This window comes from Emys orbicularis, chromosome 2 (assembly GCF_028017835.1).
Source record: "Emys orbicularis isolate rEmyOrb1 chromosome 2, rEmyOrb1.hap1, whole genome shotgun sequence".
Taxonomy (NCBI): Eukaryota; Metazoa; Chordata; order Testudines; family Emydidae; genus Emys; species Emys orbicularis.
This window is the reverse complement of record NC_088684.1, coordinates 255928913-255948798: the sequence shown is the minus strand read 5'-3', so window position 1 is coordinate 255948798 and position 19886 is coordinate 255928913. Positions and strand designations below refer to the sequence as shown.

Here is a 19886-nt window from a genome sequence, read left to right as displayed (position 1 = left end):
ATCCCTTGCAGGAGTTTAACTTTCAAGTGACTGCAGCACTCCTGTCCCCATGGCCATAATGCTGATAAACTCTGATTGGAATGTTGATTGTTTGGTTTTCTTCCTTTGCATGAGACAATTTGATAAGAGCAAATTAGTTTGGTTGACTAACCTGCTCAGAGTGCAGATGAGATTGCAAGTTCTTCTCTAGAAACTTGTTTTGTGCTCTCTTTCATTTTCTGACTTTTATTTCTGAAAACAAGGCTTAAAACCATAGCACCAAATTCAGGCCTGGCACAACTCCATTACAGTCAATGGCGCTGTGTCTGCTAGGGCTGAATTTGGCCTATAGAAAACAGATACACTTTTTTACTCTAACATTAACCCACCACCTGGGAAGAGAATCATATTGCTAGTAAAGGTTAAAGAGCAGAAAGCATCTTCTCCCCTGTTCTGTGATGCTTAGCTTGTGTATTTAAAATACCTGAGAACTTCAGGATGGATAAATAAATAAATGAGAATGAATCAATAGCGAGGGTCACGATTACTTAAAAACCTGTCTTGGTATGTATCATTTTCTCTTTTTAATGTGACCTATAATTTTTGCCATATCTAATTCTCTCATTTCATCCCTGCTGCTGAGTATAGCGTAAGCAGAAATGGTAACAGTCAGAGGCAGCATCTGTTGCTGAAGAGTAAGCAACCTATAAGGGGGTGGCACAGAACATCTGTGTTCCTGAAATATACTTGCCAGACTAGGTGGGCTGGGGAAACACCCTTTCCCCTGAAGGTGTCTGCTTTGGGGGTGGGTGAGAGAGCTTGGTGATTGCAAAGGCACCTTGTCAAGAGTCTGCTCTGCAAGAACAGCCATGAGGTGAGCAGGTTTCCCGGGCTACAAAACTGGATCCTCCCAAGCAACACATCTGCAGTGAGGAGAGGAGAGAATTGTAGGGGAGTCACACATAGAGCATAGTTAGAAATATGAAATCACATTTTGAAAAGAACTGACCAGGAATGATCTGTTACTAACTGTGACCAAAACATTTGTTGTTTGTTTTAACAAAAATGTGATGCCAGCTGCCTTAAGGTCCATGCAACATTTTCAAGACAAATTCACCTCATTAACTTCTCAGGTAAATGTGAAAGAACCTTAATCAAGTATATCCTGAGACAATGAATAGCGATTGGAATATTTCCTATGTGACAGCTGGGAGCTGAATAGTGCACACAGTGAAAAGAAAATAATAAGGTGCCAAACTATTGTCTCCCATAAGTAAACAAGATCCACTGTAAATTGTTAAAACATTATGAGCCTGATTTGTGCCATACTCTGAATGTGTGCAGAATTCAGGTATTTGCACAGGAAGCTACCAGATGTACATTTACATACACACATACCTGATTTATGCATATATTTGCAGCGATTGCATGCACTAATTAGGTGCACTCTTTTGTGTGCACAGTTGTGCAACTGATTGGAAATTAGCCCACAATTAAACTGTTAGTTTCCTCTGAATTTCTGAAGCATTGGGTAGGGTTTCAGCCATATGACTCTCATTAGTATTAGTATGGGATGCACATAGCAAGCATCTCATGCAATTCCTGAAAAATGTATCGGGCATTATTTTGTGTGTGCCTTGAAATCTAACAGATTGTTTCTTGGTTGATGTAAGGCTGCTGATAAATGTCATCGCTCTACTTAAAGATATTTTTGTCAGTTTTTAATTGCTTCCAGATGAGTCAAAAAAACCCTTGGGAGTTTTTATTTAATGAAGTCAGGTGGTTCACTCCATACAAAGAAAATGTTGACTTACAGAGCCAGCATGTTCTTCCAAAGTTTCTACAACAGAATTGATTTAAGTGGTCTGATAAAGTAATAGTTTTCTGTTAAAATCAATGAGTATTATCCAAGAAAGGTAATACAGACTTTCTGAATATCCTGACAATAAAATGGAGATGTGTTAAAACATGTCCTAGTAAGATGTGTTTTGCCAGTTAGCAGTACTGGTTCTCTTTGTTAATTATTTTCATCTAAGTGTGCATCTTCCTCATTGTTATAAATCGATATAAACATGATTTGGCTTAGATTTTTCTATTATATATTGTGTTTTTGCAGCAGGGTAACCCATGTATCTGAGCCTGGGCTTTCTCTCGCCCACCAAATCCCGACCCAAGGCATAAGCCAAGGGGGTTCTCACCACCCCCATACAGGGAATCGGGATCACAGGTCAGTTTCACCTGCTCCTTCATTCTGGGCTGCCATTTTTATCCCATGAAAAGTCCCTTCCCCTGAGTATTCGGTAGTTTCACTGTGGCAAAACACTTTTGACCGCTTGGAGGTGCTCCTGCTGATACAGCGCTAGCTCAACCCTCCTCCTTGCCAGCCTGAGGTGTAAGATCACTCTTGAACCTGGGTCTTTTGCATTATTGCATGTTGCGCTACAAGCCAAATCAAGCCATTGGTCTAGTTTTAGCCTTAGATTTAATGACAGATTTATTTCAAATGAGAATTTATCATTCAAAGTAATTTTGGATTTCAATGATGACTGATGCACAGATGACTGCAAAGATCAATCTGAGAGCTTTCTCATGATATAATTCAGTGGTCTGCAGTGACAGAATATAAACCTTTCTATATGCAGATTGATTGGAAGGAATGAAAGTTATCTGTATGTAACTGGGCCTAGGAAGCTCACAGACATTATTGTATAACAACTGCATGCTTTGTGGCCACATTACATTTTATTTTCTACTTTAAAAAGACAGATCAGGAGTGTTTCATGGTTACCAAAAGACCCCTTCAAATAAAAAGTGCAGGTTAAAAGTACTGCAGCTATGGTGGACTCCCTAGGAAATCCACAGCTACATCAGCAGTTAAAACTGTAACAGCAGATCCAAACGATACTGGCACCAGCCTGTTGATTTACTAGCACTTCATCTGTGGCTGCACCACAGCTTTAAACTTTTACTTTTTACTAAGAAGCCAGGTTGGAAAGCATAAAGCACTACTGATTTCACTCGTTTGTAATTAAGAAAGGCAAGTTAGAGGCAACTGTGGCTGGGGGCAAATACTTTTTGAAAGCTGTGGCTGTGCTTATGCGGGGCAGGGAGATGAAGTTCCAGAACAAAAAAGGAGGTCTAAGGAGTGTTTTGTTGTTTTTTTTTATAAAAAACAACAACAACAACAACAACCACCTGCTACAGGTTTTAGACTTTGACATGGTTTAGAATATTGTAGTACATTCGGTTATGTTTTCAAGAAAGAAAGAAAAAGAAAACTGGCCTGTCCTACACTCATAAAATCAACCCCTTGAGGAAACAGTTCACTCATGAGATCAGTGGACTGCTCATATGAATAAGAGCTATGGGATCTAGCCCAAAGGTATTTACAGTAATTTAAAAAAGAAGTTTTGCTTTTTTTGTTGTTACATTTCATTTACTGTTTCAGATTGTGTTGATCCCTATTACATAAATGCAGTGATAAAAATAACTGTTACACCGTTGTGATGATTATACCAGAAATGCAAAATTTAAATTGCACCAAACAAGTTGCTCAGTGTCTACATCCCATTTTATTGTTAACACTACAAAGGGAGAAGAGGAAAAGTTTCAATACAATTAAGTGAACTTTCTATTGGTGGTCAAGGGAAGTTAGTTACAGAACTGTCTTCACCTGTTGTAATATTACTGCTAACCATGGAATAAAATAACAATGTTTCTTAGTTTGTGTGTAACTTAAACACATACATGGGTTTTTTTAAGTGGTTCTTTTGCTAATCAAGGTTTTACAAGGTAAAATATCAGATCAATTATGCAGCCCTCTTTGCAATTTCACCAGATCACACACAATTATTTAAACCAATTTTTGTTCACAGTATAGGTGTAAAGAAATTACCAGAGGTGGCAAAAAGAGCATTTTAAATGGTGAGGTTGAAATTCATCCATGCACAGAGGGCCAGCCCAAAGTCTCTGCAGCATTTAAGGCCTCAATCCTGCAATTCAGTCCAGCTGGGCAGACACCTGCCCCTGCAGAGAGTAAATTGCAGGACAGGAGCCAAAATCTCATCATGAGGACATAAGAGGTGCAAATACCTTGTGATCATTCCTGGCCCTCTGCATAGAGGTGAATTTCACCCTTAGGAAATTAAATGAATAATGTATCCTCAACAATTTCCAGATTAACTGAACTTGAGCCTTGTTGTAGTTCAAATTTTCTCATGCAGTTGTACACATTGCCTACACCTCACCCAACATCCATACTGATTTATTTGCTATACTCACTTGCATTTTGGGGATGAAGACATCCTTGCTGAGCTTGTGCTGTGTGTTCTCAGATTTTCTATTCTTCTTGTTCTTCTGCCTTCTCTGTTCCTTCCATTGCTTTCTGCAGGTATTTAAACCCCTGGTTCAAAAGAGAATATAATGTAGCTAAGTGGGTAGAAGATGTGAATAAAAACACTGAAGGACCATACTTTAGGTATTTTGTAAATTAATTCTATATCATTTGTAAGAGCTGTTCCAGCATATACACATATGTTGGGACTCCTATCTTGTATATATCAGTACAAGTTACTGTAGGTGCAAAGGGCCCCTTGTTCATTTGCTGCCTTTTGATGTCTTTTTTTCTTTTTTTTCTTTTTTTGGCTTCATGTGCAATTCCAATTCTTTTTCTGAATGTTTTAATGAAGCCATTGAAAAGGATGTTTGTAGTGCATGCATTCCCACCATCATCTATAGCTTTTAGTAGCTTTCTCTTCATTTTATGCCAAGTAGTGTTTTATGGGCATGAGACGTATTTACCACTAATAAAATAGTTTTAACCTAAATAGGATTTCATTTACTGAAACAAGTGGTCTCTTGTCTATATAGTGCATACTAAACTTACATGAAAAGAAAAAGAATAAAATGTAGTGGAATTTTACCTTAAAAATACAATGGGGATGAAATAATTAACATGACCAGAATTAAAAATGAGAAATATAAGACTACATTCCGCACTGGGAAGATCTAACCACCTAGTGTATCTGGTACAAATGAGTGTAGGGTTCTACTGAAAATACTTACAATTAAAGAGAAAATTTTGAATTTAGTGCCAAGTAAACAGAAAAACCAGGTCACCCTCCATCTTGTACCTGAATAATGAAACTTTGATTCTTCATGCAATTCTCAGTTTCCCCCATCCCCAGGTTAGGAATGAGGGGAGGGGCAAAGATAGCTTTAAGCCACTGTTTTGTCTAGTGTATGGAGGAGCCACAGGGTTGCTTTAACTTATGCTCTGCTTCCCATGGCCTCCTGTAGGCTCCGGGAGGTAGAGAATATGCCCCATCCCACCACTAGTCAACCCCAAAACACCCCCTATTCTGGGGCCTGGGAGCAAGGCCAGGGTAGGGTGTTTACACCAGTTCTATAGACCAAGGAGTCCCCTTGCACAGGAGGTATTATCAGGGGCACGTTTCTTCTCCCTTTGTACTAACACAGTGGCATAAAGGGACTGTAGTAAAACTGAGAATCAGGCCCCAAACCTCTCTCTGTAGTTGAGAACTAGCTCCTAGTTTTCAACAGCACAATATAAAAGCATGAAGCAGACACAATCTGTGGAAATGTGAGAAGACATTTGATTTGCTAATCCCACAGTGCTTTGGAAAGAGCCGTTCTTGTTTGTTAGGCATATCGTGTGCCGTTAACATGACTGGATCTCTGCAGTGCGTTAGAAATGAAGTGTTAAGTGAATACCATCGACCAAAAATCATGAATAAAGAAACATTTAAAAAAGGCAGGTGAACTCAGAATCCCACAATTATACTTTAAGTATTTTAAATGATAGCTGTGAAATATTTCCATTACATCATCTACATGTTACTTAGAACAGCTGCATTTTGAAAATACAAAAAGATATTTGTACAGGCAAAAGATCCATCTGAAGTACCCGACTGCATATCCTTTCATTAAAAAAAGAACTGGGTGCTCTTAGCATTAGTAGCATTAGAACTTTTATCTCGTAATTACAGTTTGAAGCTACAGTAATTATTTAGATTAAGTTAATCCCTGGGCCAAAATTTGGCTTCAAATACCTGAAGTCTCTTGGAACTGAATGTGTTTATCTGAGGACAATCTGTCTAGGAATATGCTCTTTCACACCTTCCCCGACCCCAAAGAGTTAGGGACTAGTTATATAATTTTAAGAACTACTGAAGTGCTTTGGCAGCAAGGTACACATTAAATATCACAGAACTTTTCTGCAAAACTTTCCAGTTCAGCAGTAGCTCCAGATTAAATTCCTTAGGAAACCATCTAGAAGAAACAGAAGTATGCTGACTGCTGGAGTATGTATCAAAATGCAGAGGAAGCCTGCAACTTCAGCAGACCAAGGCATTGATGAAACACAAAAATTGCACCAGTTTAACTAACATACTTTATTTAAATCAGTTTAGTTAAACTGTGCAAACCCTGCATGGACTCTTCCTTTGATTTTTGTATCTGCTTATATTGATTAAGCTTAATTGGGGAACTGGTTGAAATTGACTTAAGTTTAAACCCACATAGCCGTTTGCAACACTTCACTAAATCAGTTGTAATAAACTATTTTAGTTAAACTGGTGCTTCTTCTCAGACACGAGAAAAAAGACATTATTATTACTAAGGACACTTTGTTTAAAAATCACACAGCAGCTTTCTGAGCTCTTAAATATACAATCTTTTAAAAGCAATTTTTGAACAAAATAACCTTGCAAAACTTCAGAAAAATGACCAAAGATAGTGGCTTATAGTATAAAGTGTAGGCTTGGAAAAAAACAAACTAATGAATTAATTGTTTAAAGGGCCTATTTTATAACCCAAGTGGTTAGTCAGATTCAAGGAAAACGCCATCTTATGCTTGGCTTTAGAAACCATGATCCAAGAATGGAGACAGTTACCACAGAACAATACTTTTTTGTAGTTGTTTCATTTGTGCTCTCTTTTAAGAAAGCTGAAATTGACACAGCTGTTTTGTTTACTTCCCTGTTTCTGCGCTACCCTCAGTGATGTCAGCATAGTTCTGGGAATAGTGTTTTGTTAAGTGCTGTTGTTGAAGCCAGCGGAGGGAATATAGAATCACAAAACATTGATAACTGCCAAACTATGCTGTTGTAGATTTTCAGAAAACAGAGCATCTTGAGGACTTCCCCCAGCAGACTTAAAAAAAAATCTTAAAGTAAGTCAAAGTTGGTCCTAGGTTACCGATAGTGGCCTATTTACCGAACATTTTCCACACAGTGAGTCAAGTATGTGTGTATATACATCGGTATAATAACTCTTAATAGTTAATAATCAGAGCTGGCCTTTCTGGTCCCACAAAGCCCCCAGCTGTGGGTTCCCCAAATAGGCGAGACCAAGAACTGTAAAGGAGAATTTCATCTTTCACTTACAATCTAGCCCTTCCTTTTATTGTATATGTACAATCTGTGTAAGGGGCAGCCTATTGCTGCACAGACCCAGCAGCGGACAAAGCAGGGAAATCTCTTCCTGGCTCCTGGCCTTGCTCCAGGGGGAGAGCAGTCTGCTACTGGTCTTACACAAGAGGCAGACTACTTGTCCCTTTCATGCCAGCTCTGTGCCTACTACTGCAGTTTCTGCTGACAGTAACCTTTTGAACAGTGATCAAGAACTACTTGCAGGCCTCACTGAGGCAAGCCAGACTCTCAGGGATTGTGATGGCATCACTGGAATGTGAACTATCAAAGCGTTAAGTATGCCAATCCCATAGATTCATTTGTGCACGAATGATGCAAAGTATCAGAGGGGTAGCCGTGTTAGTCTGAATCTGTAAAAAGCAACAGAGGGTCCTGTGGCACCTTTAAGACTAACAGAAGTATTGGGAGCATAAGCTTTCGTGGGTAAGAACCTCACTTCTTCAGATGCAAGAATGATGCAAAGGATCCCTCTGAAACACCGAGCTGCCCGAGTTTGAGTTACTGCAAATATTTACAGTAATAGTAAATAGTTTACAGAGAAACAAGATTTTTAAGGTGAGAACCCAGGACACTTGTCCCGAGGGAGGAAGGTGGGGTGGGGTGGGGGGACATGTTACAGGGATGGAGGGGAAGAGAGAATAAGTCTTCTGTTCCCCTCTCATATTTTTCTGCTTTTGTTTGCTTGTTCCTGTTCTGCACTTTCTCCTCTGCTTCTCCTCAGCTGGCCACTTAAACCAGCTTTAACTCTGCTTTGCGCCACCAGCTCTAACCTCGAATTTCCAGGTTTTTATCCCATCATCCATTGCCTTTGTGTGTGAGCACATCTCTGACTGGTCATAGTCACACAGGGCCACTGGGCTCATTTTCTCCTTGTTTCATCTGGGACGGTCAGATTGCGCTTTTTTAAAAGACATTTTTTTTTTTTGTTTCTTTCCTTCCTCCCTTCCTGCCTCATCCGCCCCTTTCTCTCAATAGCGCTCTCTCTTCCTTTTTACTTTCAGTTACTCCTTTCTTCTTCATTGCTGTATGCAGTTGTTGGAAAGTACAAGTAAGCTCTGTACTGCATACTGAAGGCAGCGAGCAGTTTATAGTCACTCATCTTCTCCAGTAATAAGTTCCCACATCATGGAGAAGGCCCCGATTCTCACTCTGACAAGCTCTACCTGTGGGATTTACAGTTCCTATGGAAGAGAGCTGTTTAATAAAGCCATTGTAATGGTGAGAACCCATTTTCTTAGGTAGGTTGACTCCTTTCCATGGAGAAGATCAGTGGCGAGGGTGAAATCCCGGCCCTGGTTGAAGCCAATGGCAAAACTCCCATTGACTTCAGTAGAGCCAGGATTTCATCTTGAGACTCTGAAGATAAATGTGTTTAATAAGCTTTGCGAATCTAGTGCTCTGGGAACATGTAGGATCATTTAGAAACTTCATGCAATATTTAGAATTTATGTCCCCACACTGGAACATCAGCCTATTCTTGCAGATCCTCCCTTAGAACTAAAACTGTCCCCACTTCCAGCTTCTCTTCTTCCTGCACCCCTGAAAAAAACTTGAGAGGACAAATGGGCCTATTTATGTTTTAAAATATGGCCTAATCTATACTAGAACAAATATATACTTGTTTAATGCAATCAATCTGGTTAAACTTGTGCAAATCCCTAGTACAGATACTCTTAAACTGATAATTTACTGATTTAAGCTAAACCAGTATAAGCAAGGTTTTATTTCAGTTTGATTGCATTAGGAGTGTGTGCCGCTTTAACCAGATGGATTTTTAAATTGATTTAGTGCCGTTTACAAAATGAGGTGATAAACAGCACCATTGAGGAATAAGGGGGACCCAGCATAGTTGTCTTCTCTAATTTTGATAGTAGTTGTGTTTTAGGAGATCATGTGTCATTTAGTTGTGGGCTAAGTGACATTTATTTCACGCCATCTCTTTTGACCTCAACATTGTCTAACTGACTAGTGTTGTGCCAGTATTTTGTTTTGAACCCCAATATGATTACAAAAATCTCTTAGTTTCAGCTTCAAACATAGACACACAAATGAGTCATTAACTCTTCCTTCTTGGCCTCAGACCCCAGGATGAAAACTCCCAGAGCCCCCGAGATTCATAGCTTCATTTTGGATAGCTAGTAAAATCTGGGATCAAACCTTCCTACCATACAATGTGTAGGAATGAATGAGACTTATGAGTCTTGCATTGTATTTCAGGCCTTGCATGTGAGTTCAGATGAAAACAAAACTTGATGTGAAAGTTAACAGATGTGAAACCATGAGAACTGAAACCTCTGGTAAAAGCTCAATGAAACCCACCTGAACCAAAACTGCAGAGTTTTGCCCAGCGCTAACCCTTGCATTACCCGCAAGTATCCCTGTAGCTGGATGCTGACTTTCTTCCATACTGTAAATGAGAAAGTTCTTACATGGCTCTCTCATTTAAAGTGCATATAAATCTGGGATACACAGCACATAAACAATGGCAGGATAGAGCCTTTAGGGTGATATTTTCAAAATGACAGCATTTTACATGTAAAAAAAATCAGTGATTGTGCATCTGACGCCGTACGCAACTGTACTTGCAATATGTTTTCACACTCTCTACAGGTGGCACATAGTCCAGACCATTAAAAAAAAAAAAAAATACAGAGTGCCTAAATGAGTAGCAGAAATAAGTGGCCAGGGATTATGAGGGAAGGGCATGTTTATCTATTTAAGTGTGCAACTGCATTTTCAATGTTGTAGGCCTCCAACTGGGCATCTAAACTTCACAGATGTGGGTGCAGCTGGTGCGCCTCAAAACACTCTAGGTTTGCGTGTTGAGGTTGGTATCTGTGTCTGTGTGTGTGTGCACAGGTGGGCTTTTTGTAGGAGCAACACATTGGCAAACCATTTTGTGGGTGCACCAGTTTCACCCCCAGTTTGAAAATGCAGCATTGTGCGTGCATGGAGAACTGATTTATTCAGAAGCATTTCCTCTGGAGATTGTTTTCTGTTTTCTGCAAGGCAAAACAAAAAAATTTCTTGGGTAATACGCAGCATCTGATTTTGAAATAATTTAAAAAATTCCTTATATGCTGTTTCTACAAAGTTTTTAAGACAAAAAAACCCCACTACAGTGACAAATATAGAAAACCAAAAGAAGACGACTCATACACATTGTAAAGCTGTGATAGGTGGTTATAAATGAGCCCTAACAAAGATATAATAAAAATGTTGGCGAATCTAGCCCATTACTCCAAATTCTGCTCCTCATTACATCTGTGCAACCCCTATAAGTCCAGTAAGACTGCACCAATGTGCCTGGGAGCAGAATTTGAAACATTGTATCTATTTCTGGTTCCCCCACCCCTCCCAGTAACAAACACAGGGTCAGATTGGGCCATTTACGCTTTGGCCAATGATGCAGAGCTGTAGTTTCCACCAGGTAAGCTAGGAATCCTCCCCGAGGACCCTGCTGCAGAGAGAGAATGTGCATGCTCCACCATTCCTTGGGCTGCTGCTGCTTGCTTCTGTCTCTATACAACTGCCCACCCCTGCACAGAGTGGTGCAGGGCTGGGCAGGACCATAGCCTTGCCTCCTCTCTGTGCTTCCTCTCCTTGGGGTGGCTTGCATCACCAAGAGGAGCAGTAGGCGGGAGCATAGCCTGATCCCGGGATGAGGGAATGTTCTCTTCCCCGATCCCTGTGCACCCGTGCACACACACACACACACACACAAAATTTGGCCATGATATTGAGATAAACATCTTATTCTCAGATAGAGACCCCAGAATCCAAAGTGAACACCCTCAGGTCTTATCTCCTGCTACTTCATATTTTGTGTTTTAAAAAATGAAGGGTTTTTAACCTTTAGGTCTCATTTTCAGTGTAAAAAAGGCTCCTGGTTTTCTTTTTAACTATAGAGCCCATTGTTCCTTTGAATGAAGGAGAAAAATATCATTACGAACCTTTGTCAGTGCAAATGAGATTAGCATTAGTGAGCGGATGGGTCTGAAAAATTGTGAGCCTTTCCCTTGAGTTTTAAAAACAGCCTGATTTTTTGCATTGGCAGTTTGGTGTTCAGTTAGATATGCAATGTTGCACACAAAAATACTTTATTTCATATTTCAGTAGAGGCTTAAAATTGTCATCCTGGAAATATCTGTGTGTGTGCTGTTCTGTCTCACCGTGTGCTCAAAAAGCAGTTGCTGAGGACTTACTTTTTAATATCGTATAGAACAGTATGGTTATAATTTTGTTCTTTCATAAACTAGTATGACATTTGAGAGATTACAGCACAGGACTTTAGAAGTACAGTACATGTACACTGATGACATCAATTTCACACCTGTCACAAGCTCCCATGTAATTTCCATTGGCACCTTGCTGGTCATAACTACGATCAGCCATTGTTTGTAGGGGAAATGAGCGTGCAGTTATAGGCCATCGCAGACACAATCATGACAATGTACTAGACTAAAAAAGTTTTTAAAAAACTCTTTACATTTAAATGAGTTGCTATTAAACATAACAGAGAGCAAAGTTTTCATCACTAAGAGCCCTTAGCCTGTTTCTGAGCCTACACTAGTATATAAGGGCCCAACCCTACAAAAACTTACTACTGGGCATTGTATTGACTACTATGAGTAGTCCTGTTTGATTTGAGCTCCTGATGACTGTGATGTTAATGTATCCCACGACTGCAGTCTCTTGCTATGTGTGCAGTGGTTGAGAATGTGCATGCACAAACTGAGTGGCAACATTTTCCTCAAGCACATCCTAGAATTGGAGCATGTAGGTAAAAGTGCTCAAAAAGTGTGTGAGGGACGTGAGGGATAGCCGCTAATGGCAGCCATATGGAGGCCCCTTGTCAAAGTTTGGCTTTCTGTCTGCAAAATGAAACTAACAAGATAGGGTAATTTAGATTTTCTACTTCCAGTTTGTTTTTTTTCTTCTCTATTATCCACAGATGGAGCCTCATAGGATCCTCTCATTGGATAAAAGTGCAGAATCTCAAAAGGGATGTGTCAGAGATTTTCCCATGTGTAAAATTCCAGTCAATAAAGTCCTGCCACCTTATTGACATAAAAAAAATGCCTTTCATGTGATACAAACATTGACTTGCTCCTGCTTACTCTGCTCACCTTGTACAGAAATGCTGATTGCAGTAGACTAATCAGTTCATTTTTGTATATTCTCATGAGACTCTTTCTTTGGCTGGAACACTATGCACTGTTTGATGCTTGCATGTCTAATAATTTGTTGTTAGCACTTTGTATTTGCCTTTGTTTCTTCACAACTAACAGTTTGGCCTCCAAGTGCATGCATTTTATGTAAATTAATATCTTATCTTCTGTGTTCGTATTTTAGCATTGGAATGTATAAAAGCTATTTAAAAGACCACTATCTATTGCCATTTATTGACTCACTGGTAGAATATTTGGTTGTGATTATACTAGCATTGTTTATATTTAAAGGTCAGTGTCCTTTCTTTGTTTTAGTTCTCTATTTATTCTATAGGTGACTTGGTTTGTTAACTTTATAATGATAAGATAAAATGCTATGTAATATAGTTTAAGAAACTGTTTATTATGGGAAAGTACACTAATGAAAGATAAGCAGCAGCCTTAAGTTTTCCTTCCAGTATTAATGAAAGCTGTAAGCATCTGAGTGATTTTTATTGATAATAATTTAATATTTAGAGTACTGATCAATTTTTTTCTAGTACTGAGTTCATAAAGTATGCATTTACATTTTGAATCAAGCTTTCAAGTACTTGCAGTTGAAGTGCCGGTGCCCAAAGACATCATATTTATTTTGTGTGTTTCAACATCTCAGGACTCTGTCTCCTGCAAAGTCTCCATCTTCCTCTACTGGATCTATTGCCTCCAGCAGAAAATACCCATACCCAATGCCTCCACTTCCTGATGAGGAGAAGAAAGCTAAAAGACAAAGTGCCAGGGTATGAGTCTCTCCTTCTTTATGTATAGTCAGAGAAAAACTCTTAATTGAGGAAATGTTTTAATGTGGCCCCCTCATGCCTGGACATAGCATTGCAGGGGATTTCCCGCTCGTACTCTTTGCTGGCCACTTCCTTAGCCCCACAGTGGCCAGTCCTAGCCAGCATCTTCTCCTGATCCCCTCTGGCCAAATCTCATAATCATTCAGTCCTCTTAAGGGAAGAATAAAGGTCCAACTTAAAGTTCAAATAAGGTCAACATTTATAGTTCTTCTCAGGCTTGGCTGAAACCCTGTGCTTCCTGGCCCCTTCAGAGCTTCTTTTCCTTCACCAGGAACACCAGCATTGTGCCTCCGAGGATCTCCCTGCTCCTTGTAGGCCCTATCTCAGGACTCCCTCACAGGAGTCTACTCCACTCCCTGTGGGTCTCTTTCTCCTGTTGCAGGCCCTAACTCAAGGCTCTCTCCCACTGGAGCCTACCCTGCTCCTAGTGGTTGATTCAGCCTGACTTCCTCAGGCACTTCCCAGAGGAGAACTATCCTTGTTTCTCTCTCCAGGCTCTTCCTTCTCCAAATTAAGCACATAAGAACAGCCATACTAGGTCAAACCAATGGTCTGTCTAGTCCAGACTCCTATCTTCTGGCAGTGGTCAATGGCAGATGCTCCAGAGGGAATGCCCAGAACAGGCAATCATCAAGGGATACATCCCCTGTCGTCCACTCCCAGTTCCCCCCTCTATTTAAAATTGTGCTCTCCCTGCTTCATCACTACAGCTGGGGTCAGTCTTTCTAATTAAGCCCCATTACACCCAGCTGGGTTCTCTAATTGGCCTTTATGTTGCCAGCTCCTCGGTGAGGGTGAGGGATAGCCGCTAAGTCCTGGCCGAGGCTGAGCCCAGCTTGCCTTAAAGGGCCAGCCAGCCTGCAACATAGTGACTAATTTTGCTGTCAGTCTTTAAAAGGAAAACAGAGACAGATTCCCAGATGTGCCAGAGCAGCAGCCAAGGCACCTGGGGAGCTGTCCGGGCACAAGTGCCAGTCTTCCTCCTCTATAAACTTTGAGACTGCTGGGGGCTGAGCTGGCTTCTAGCACAAGGATTCTTTAATTTGTGCTGGCAGATAATGAATCCTAAATAACTGTTCCTTGCCAGGATTTCTGGAGTGTATTGTCTATTGCCAGAGCTGTCTAAATTACACTGGGATCTGCTCCAACCCCTGCAGCAGCCCAGAATCGGCAGGGCTAAATAGGGTGACCAGATGTCCCGATTTTGGGGGCTTTTTCTTATATAGGCATCTATTACCCCCCACCCCCGTCCCGATTTTTTACACTGCGGTAGGTCAACTGCTGATGCTCCCCCGTCGACCATAGTGCCAACTTTCTCTGGTGCCGGTGGGTGCCTGTGCCTCCCCGCCCCTTTCCCTGCCCCTGCCCCTGTCCCAACTTCACCCCATCTCCGCCCCTGGCCCCGCCCCCATTCCAACCCCATCCCCAAAGTCCCCGCCCTAACTCCGCCCCCTCCCTGCCCCATTGGATCCCTTCCCCAAATCCCCGCCCCGGTCCCGCCTCTTCCCCCAGCATGCCACGTTCCCCCTCCTCCCCCCTCCCTCCCTGCCCCGCGAATCAGCTGTTTTGCAGCGCAAGCGCTGGGAGGGAGGGGGGAGAAGCAGGACGCGGTGGCGCGCTCGCAGAGGAGGTGGAGGCAGAGGCGAGCTGGAGCAGGGGGGTGGGGCGGGGCCACGGGGAGCTGCCAGTGGGTGCTGAGCACCCACCAATTTTTTTCCGCCTGCGCTTCTCGCTCTGGTGGAGTACCGGAGTCGATGGGAGCATGCTCGATGGTCAATTTATCGCGTCTTCACTAGATGCAATAAATCGACCCCCGCTGGATCGATCGCTCCAGAGGTAAGTGTAGACATACCCTTAGAGGCACAGCACAGAATCTCACCCACTGAGTTGTGGTCAAGGAGATCTTGGTCCAGCACAGCACAGGCAGAGGGGCGCAGAGGAAGTTAAGACACACTTATTTTCCCCAATCATGGGGCAGCCTGAGTACCGGTCCAGTCCCCTGGCATAAATTAAAGAAGTTCTGAGAAGGCAAAACATAGGGGGAAATTTTGCTCTCTCTCTAAAATTAGTTATGGTAACCGTAGTGTTAGTTGTAACAATAGTGGGTAAAAGCATTCTGACACAAGCTTTATAGTTGAAGTTGACATTGTTTCTTCAAACTTTATTCTCCGAGTCCTAGGTTTCTATTATGCAGCTTGCAGTCCTTCTGAAATGTTCCCAATCGTATGATGACATTGTGATATAAACAGATATCCACTAGGGACTAGGATGAGACCTAAACAAAGCAGACTTTCTTCCCCAACAAAACTCTAATATAATTTAGTTAATAACTGTATTATAACTTTGGTAATGTATATGTGTGTTCCTTTTTCCCCCTCCAGCTATGGGAGACTTCCATTTAGTTCTACAGTTTAGCTGGGTGACATCAGAACTGTTTACTTCAAATTTTATAGAAACTCAGCATCACTGAGTCATTGCACATTCATCTGCTCTTCAGACAATTTGAAAGAACAACAGAGATGCCAGTGATCACAGAGAGAACCTGCTCTCATACCCAAGGGGGAAAAAACAACATGTTTTGCTGTTGATTAGAATTCTATTAAATCTGTAAAGAATAACCACAAATCACAAAAATTAACATGGGATAAATAGATTGAATATGATAAGATTATTCTGCATGATGACCAATATATGTAGAAATACAACTAAAACTCATGTACAAATCCTGAATAAAAGAGGTTTTTCTTTGGTTTATGCAGTCCCAAATAACAACAAAATTGAGTTCAGAATTTTGTATTCTGAAGCACGTGACCAATGTAAACATTATGCTATGTGCATGAACCCTCGGTTCTTTACAAGTAAGGGGAAAACCACGTACTGTAGTAGAAATTAGCATGCAGGAGTAAGAAATGTAGAATTTTGCTACAGGATCTTAAGTTTTGAGAGGCATAAACTTCAAACAAACAAGAACTATATCTTTTTTACCTTTCGTGTTTATAATCTCCATATACAAATTGTATATATGTAAACATTTTAAAATGTGAAAACAGCTGTAACACACATGTATTTTGCCAAATGCCTAAAGAAACAATCATGACTAACATCATCACACTTCAAGCGTTCTGAATATTATGAGCAGACCGCTTTGGAAATGCAACAGTTCTAGTGCTGTAAATGTGTTTCTCAGCAAACTGGTGTTTGACCAAAATCTCCACAATCTGGGAATATATTTGTTATAATCACCAGAAAAATCAAAGTTCAATGATGCTTTGGCTTAAATCACCACCTAAGGAACCAGCAAAAATAAGTTGTCTGATAGTGGTGATGTGTGTTTGTCTCTTCTCTCACACTGGTGTAAATCAGGAGCAACCCCACTGAAATCAGAGCTGGAGTCTTTAACTAATAGTGAACATACATTTACTGGAAATTGAGGAGTAATTTAAGGTCATCAGTTAAGGGGGTGGAAGTGGGGTCTCAGTGGCAGATTTGGGATATGTGTGTGTGTGTGTAAAGCATTTCAGACCCAATGCTGGAGCAACCTGGCAGAGTATACAGGTTATGATGGGCATGATGCTATCATAGTGCTATACAAAACCTGAAAGCTGGGCAATTGGCCGATCTCCCCTCCCCGCCTTTTTTTACTGCTATTACTTGTACCATGTATTAGCATACTGAGGGTCCGTCAACTCTGCTGCTGGGAGTAAGTCTCGCAGCGCAGGTAGACAGACTCACACTAGCAAGGCTTGAGCTAGTGTGCTAAAAATAGCTATGTGGACTTTGCCGCTCCGGCGGAGACTCAGGCTACCCATTTGAGCTGAAGCCTAGAGGTTGGGTGGTCTTGAGCTCGGTTGGCGCCGGAGTCTCTGCCAGAGCCACAATGTCCACACAGCTATTTTTAGAGTGCTAACTCAAGCCCCAGTCTGTCTATCCTGGCTGGGCAGCTCACTGCCACCTGCAGTGTAGACACACCCCACGTGCAACAGCAGAGGTCTCCTTTGCAGGTAGCATGGGCCTTGAGCTGAATACAAGTGGATCCAGACCAATGAAATTGAGGATGCAAAAACAAACTTGTTACAAAGGAGACGTGGCAAGATGGCATTAACCTGACTGCTGGTCAACTGTATGCTGTGTGCTAAAGAATGTAGAGTAGATATAGTTACAACACCCGAAGGATTCAAAAGGATGCTGTAAAATCCCTGGGCATTTTCAATTGTAAATGTTCTTTAAATAATAAAAATGGCAATTATAAATCAGTTAAAAGACCTCTCCTGTCAGTACCTCTCCAGAAGTGACAAACGTCCAACCTCTGGTAATTCCATTGCAGAACAAAAGATCTCTTCTAATAAGAAATATTAGAATACATGGCCCACAGTAATATAATCAATTAGATGCTGACAGGAACATAATGTGTGCTTCTGAATCTTCTACCTCTTTCACGTAATTCCTTTAGTAAGTGAACCTACCACTTACAGCCTTTTAATGTAACAGAGTTCAGTTTATCAAATTTCTCTCTGATTAAAGCAAGTCAGATTTAGAGGAGTCCGGTGGCACCTTAAAGACTAACAGATTTATTTGGGCATAAGCTTTTGTGGGTAAAAAACCCACGAAAAAACCACTTGAAGTGGGTTTTTTACCCAGGAAAACTTATGCCCAAATAAAACTGTTAGTCTTTAAGGTGCCACCGGACTCCTCACTGTTTTTATGGATACAGACTAACATGGCTACCCCTCTGATACTTAGTCAAATTTAGGTTAGTTTTAAATTAAGACATTTTTAAAGATGTCAGCAACTGTTAAGTATGTAAGATTTTAGAAGTATTATATTTTATTTATAAGACAGTGTGTAGGTTTACATCTACACAACACTGGCCTACCAGAGGAACTTATCCTCTTCATGGTAAGAGATTTTTGTAAGCGTTGTGAATTATGACAAATATGAATGAGAACAGAGAGCGTGGGTACATTTGAAAAGCATTGGCATCTACAATGGCTTTGGGCAAAGATTCTGCACTTTAATGCAGATTATAGATTTGTCGGTACAGAAGTATGTAATTGATTAGTTTTGGAACTGACCTGAAGAAGTGCTCTCTGTAGCTCAAAAGCTTGTCTCTCTCACCAACTTCTCACAGAAGTTAGTCCAGTAAAAGATATTACCGCACCCACTTTGTCTCTCTAATTTTGCAAAGGTTTAGTTTGAACATAGGCCAAAGACAACAGGACAGAGAACTGTTAACAATGTACATCTTATGGAAGAAGGGTCTGATCCATAGCCCACTGAAGTCAGTGGGAGTCCTGTTGCCGTCAGGGGGCTTTGAATCAGGCCCTTAAATATTTCTCCCAAATAAGGAAATTCTTATGTAAAAATGTCCAACTCATTGTTCCACCACAAGGAAGATAACTTCTCCATGCATTAGTTTTTTGTCCTTAGTAACTGAAATGTTTATCATGTGCCTTTTCTGATATTTAGTTTGAATACAAACTAGTGTGTAATTTTGAATAATCTTGTTTATATTTTTCTATATATTCATTCATTCCTCCCTTTCCATTTTCCCATTAAGACACAGCAAGATTTAGCGGCCGAAACTGAATGTAACATAGTGGCAGATTATATAACATTCATAGTATCTTGTTTTGAAAATGAATAGGTCTCTTAACTGTATTATCTATGTTGCATTCTGTACTTGTGGCCTTTTTCTCTTTCTGGTGTCACTCATTCGTAGGATTTGATAATACCGCTATTTGTGTGTAGGGTAATTTAATGGACATGATTGACATTTGGAAATATGCAGTGATTGGTAATCTAGATGTAAGCACTAAATTTAAATTAAATAAATATTGGCTTTCTCTTTGGTATTCTAAAGAGTGAAAACACCTGGCACTTAATGTAAATTTCGCCTTTTTTTCAAATGCATTCTGGAGGAAAATGCTGCACTAAGTTAGTGACCTGAACAGTGAATTAAGTAATTGTACAAAAACTGGAACTTGTAGGGTGTATGAACCTCAAAAGCCAATGAAGACTGACCAGGTTAAACCCAGAACAGTTGTTTGCTTTTTATATTACATAATTTGCCACTAGTTTAGTTTAATGCCTCTGAAAGGAGCTAGCTGGATAACCCTGGAGATTGCAGACCTCTCTAATCATGTAAGTTGCAGCACAGACAGTGGTGGCATAGGTTGTCAGGCAAAACTTCACCCTGCTCAAGCTGGAGCAACTACAGAGTAGAGAAGATACACAGTTGTCATGGCCCATTCAGTTAATTGGCTTGTTTGCTGAGTCTTCCAATATGGGTGCCAATTAGTGCCAGCTGTGATGCACATACCTGCTGACTAAGGGTGCTGAGAGGTCACTAAGGCCCAGCTCCTCAAAGGGATTTAGGCTCCTAACTTCCATTGAAATCAAAGGAAGTTAGGTGCCTAAATACCTTGAGGGATCTGAGCCTAAGTTATTTC

At 40.8% G+C, this 19886-nt stretch overlaps 1 protein-coding gene across 1 annotated transcript in view; it reads left to right on the top strand.

The window, feature by feature from the left end:
- The window catches only part of ADAM22 (ADAM metallopeptidase domain 22), a 189967-nt gene extending 174128 nt beyond the window's left edge, over positions 1 to 15839 (top strand). The window contains exons 29-30 of the mRNA XM_065397640.1: positions 13254 to 13377; positions 15819 to 15839. Coding sequence (XP_065253712.1) covers positions 13254 to 13377; positions 15819 to 15839 — 145 coding nt within the window. The remainder of the gene's footprint in view (positions 1 to 13253; positions 13378 to 15818) is intronic.
- Positions 15840 to 19886: the final 4047 nt, after the last annotated feature.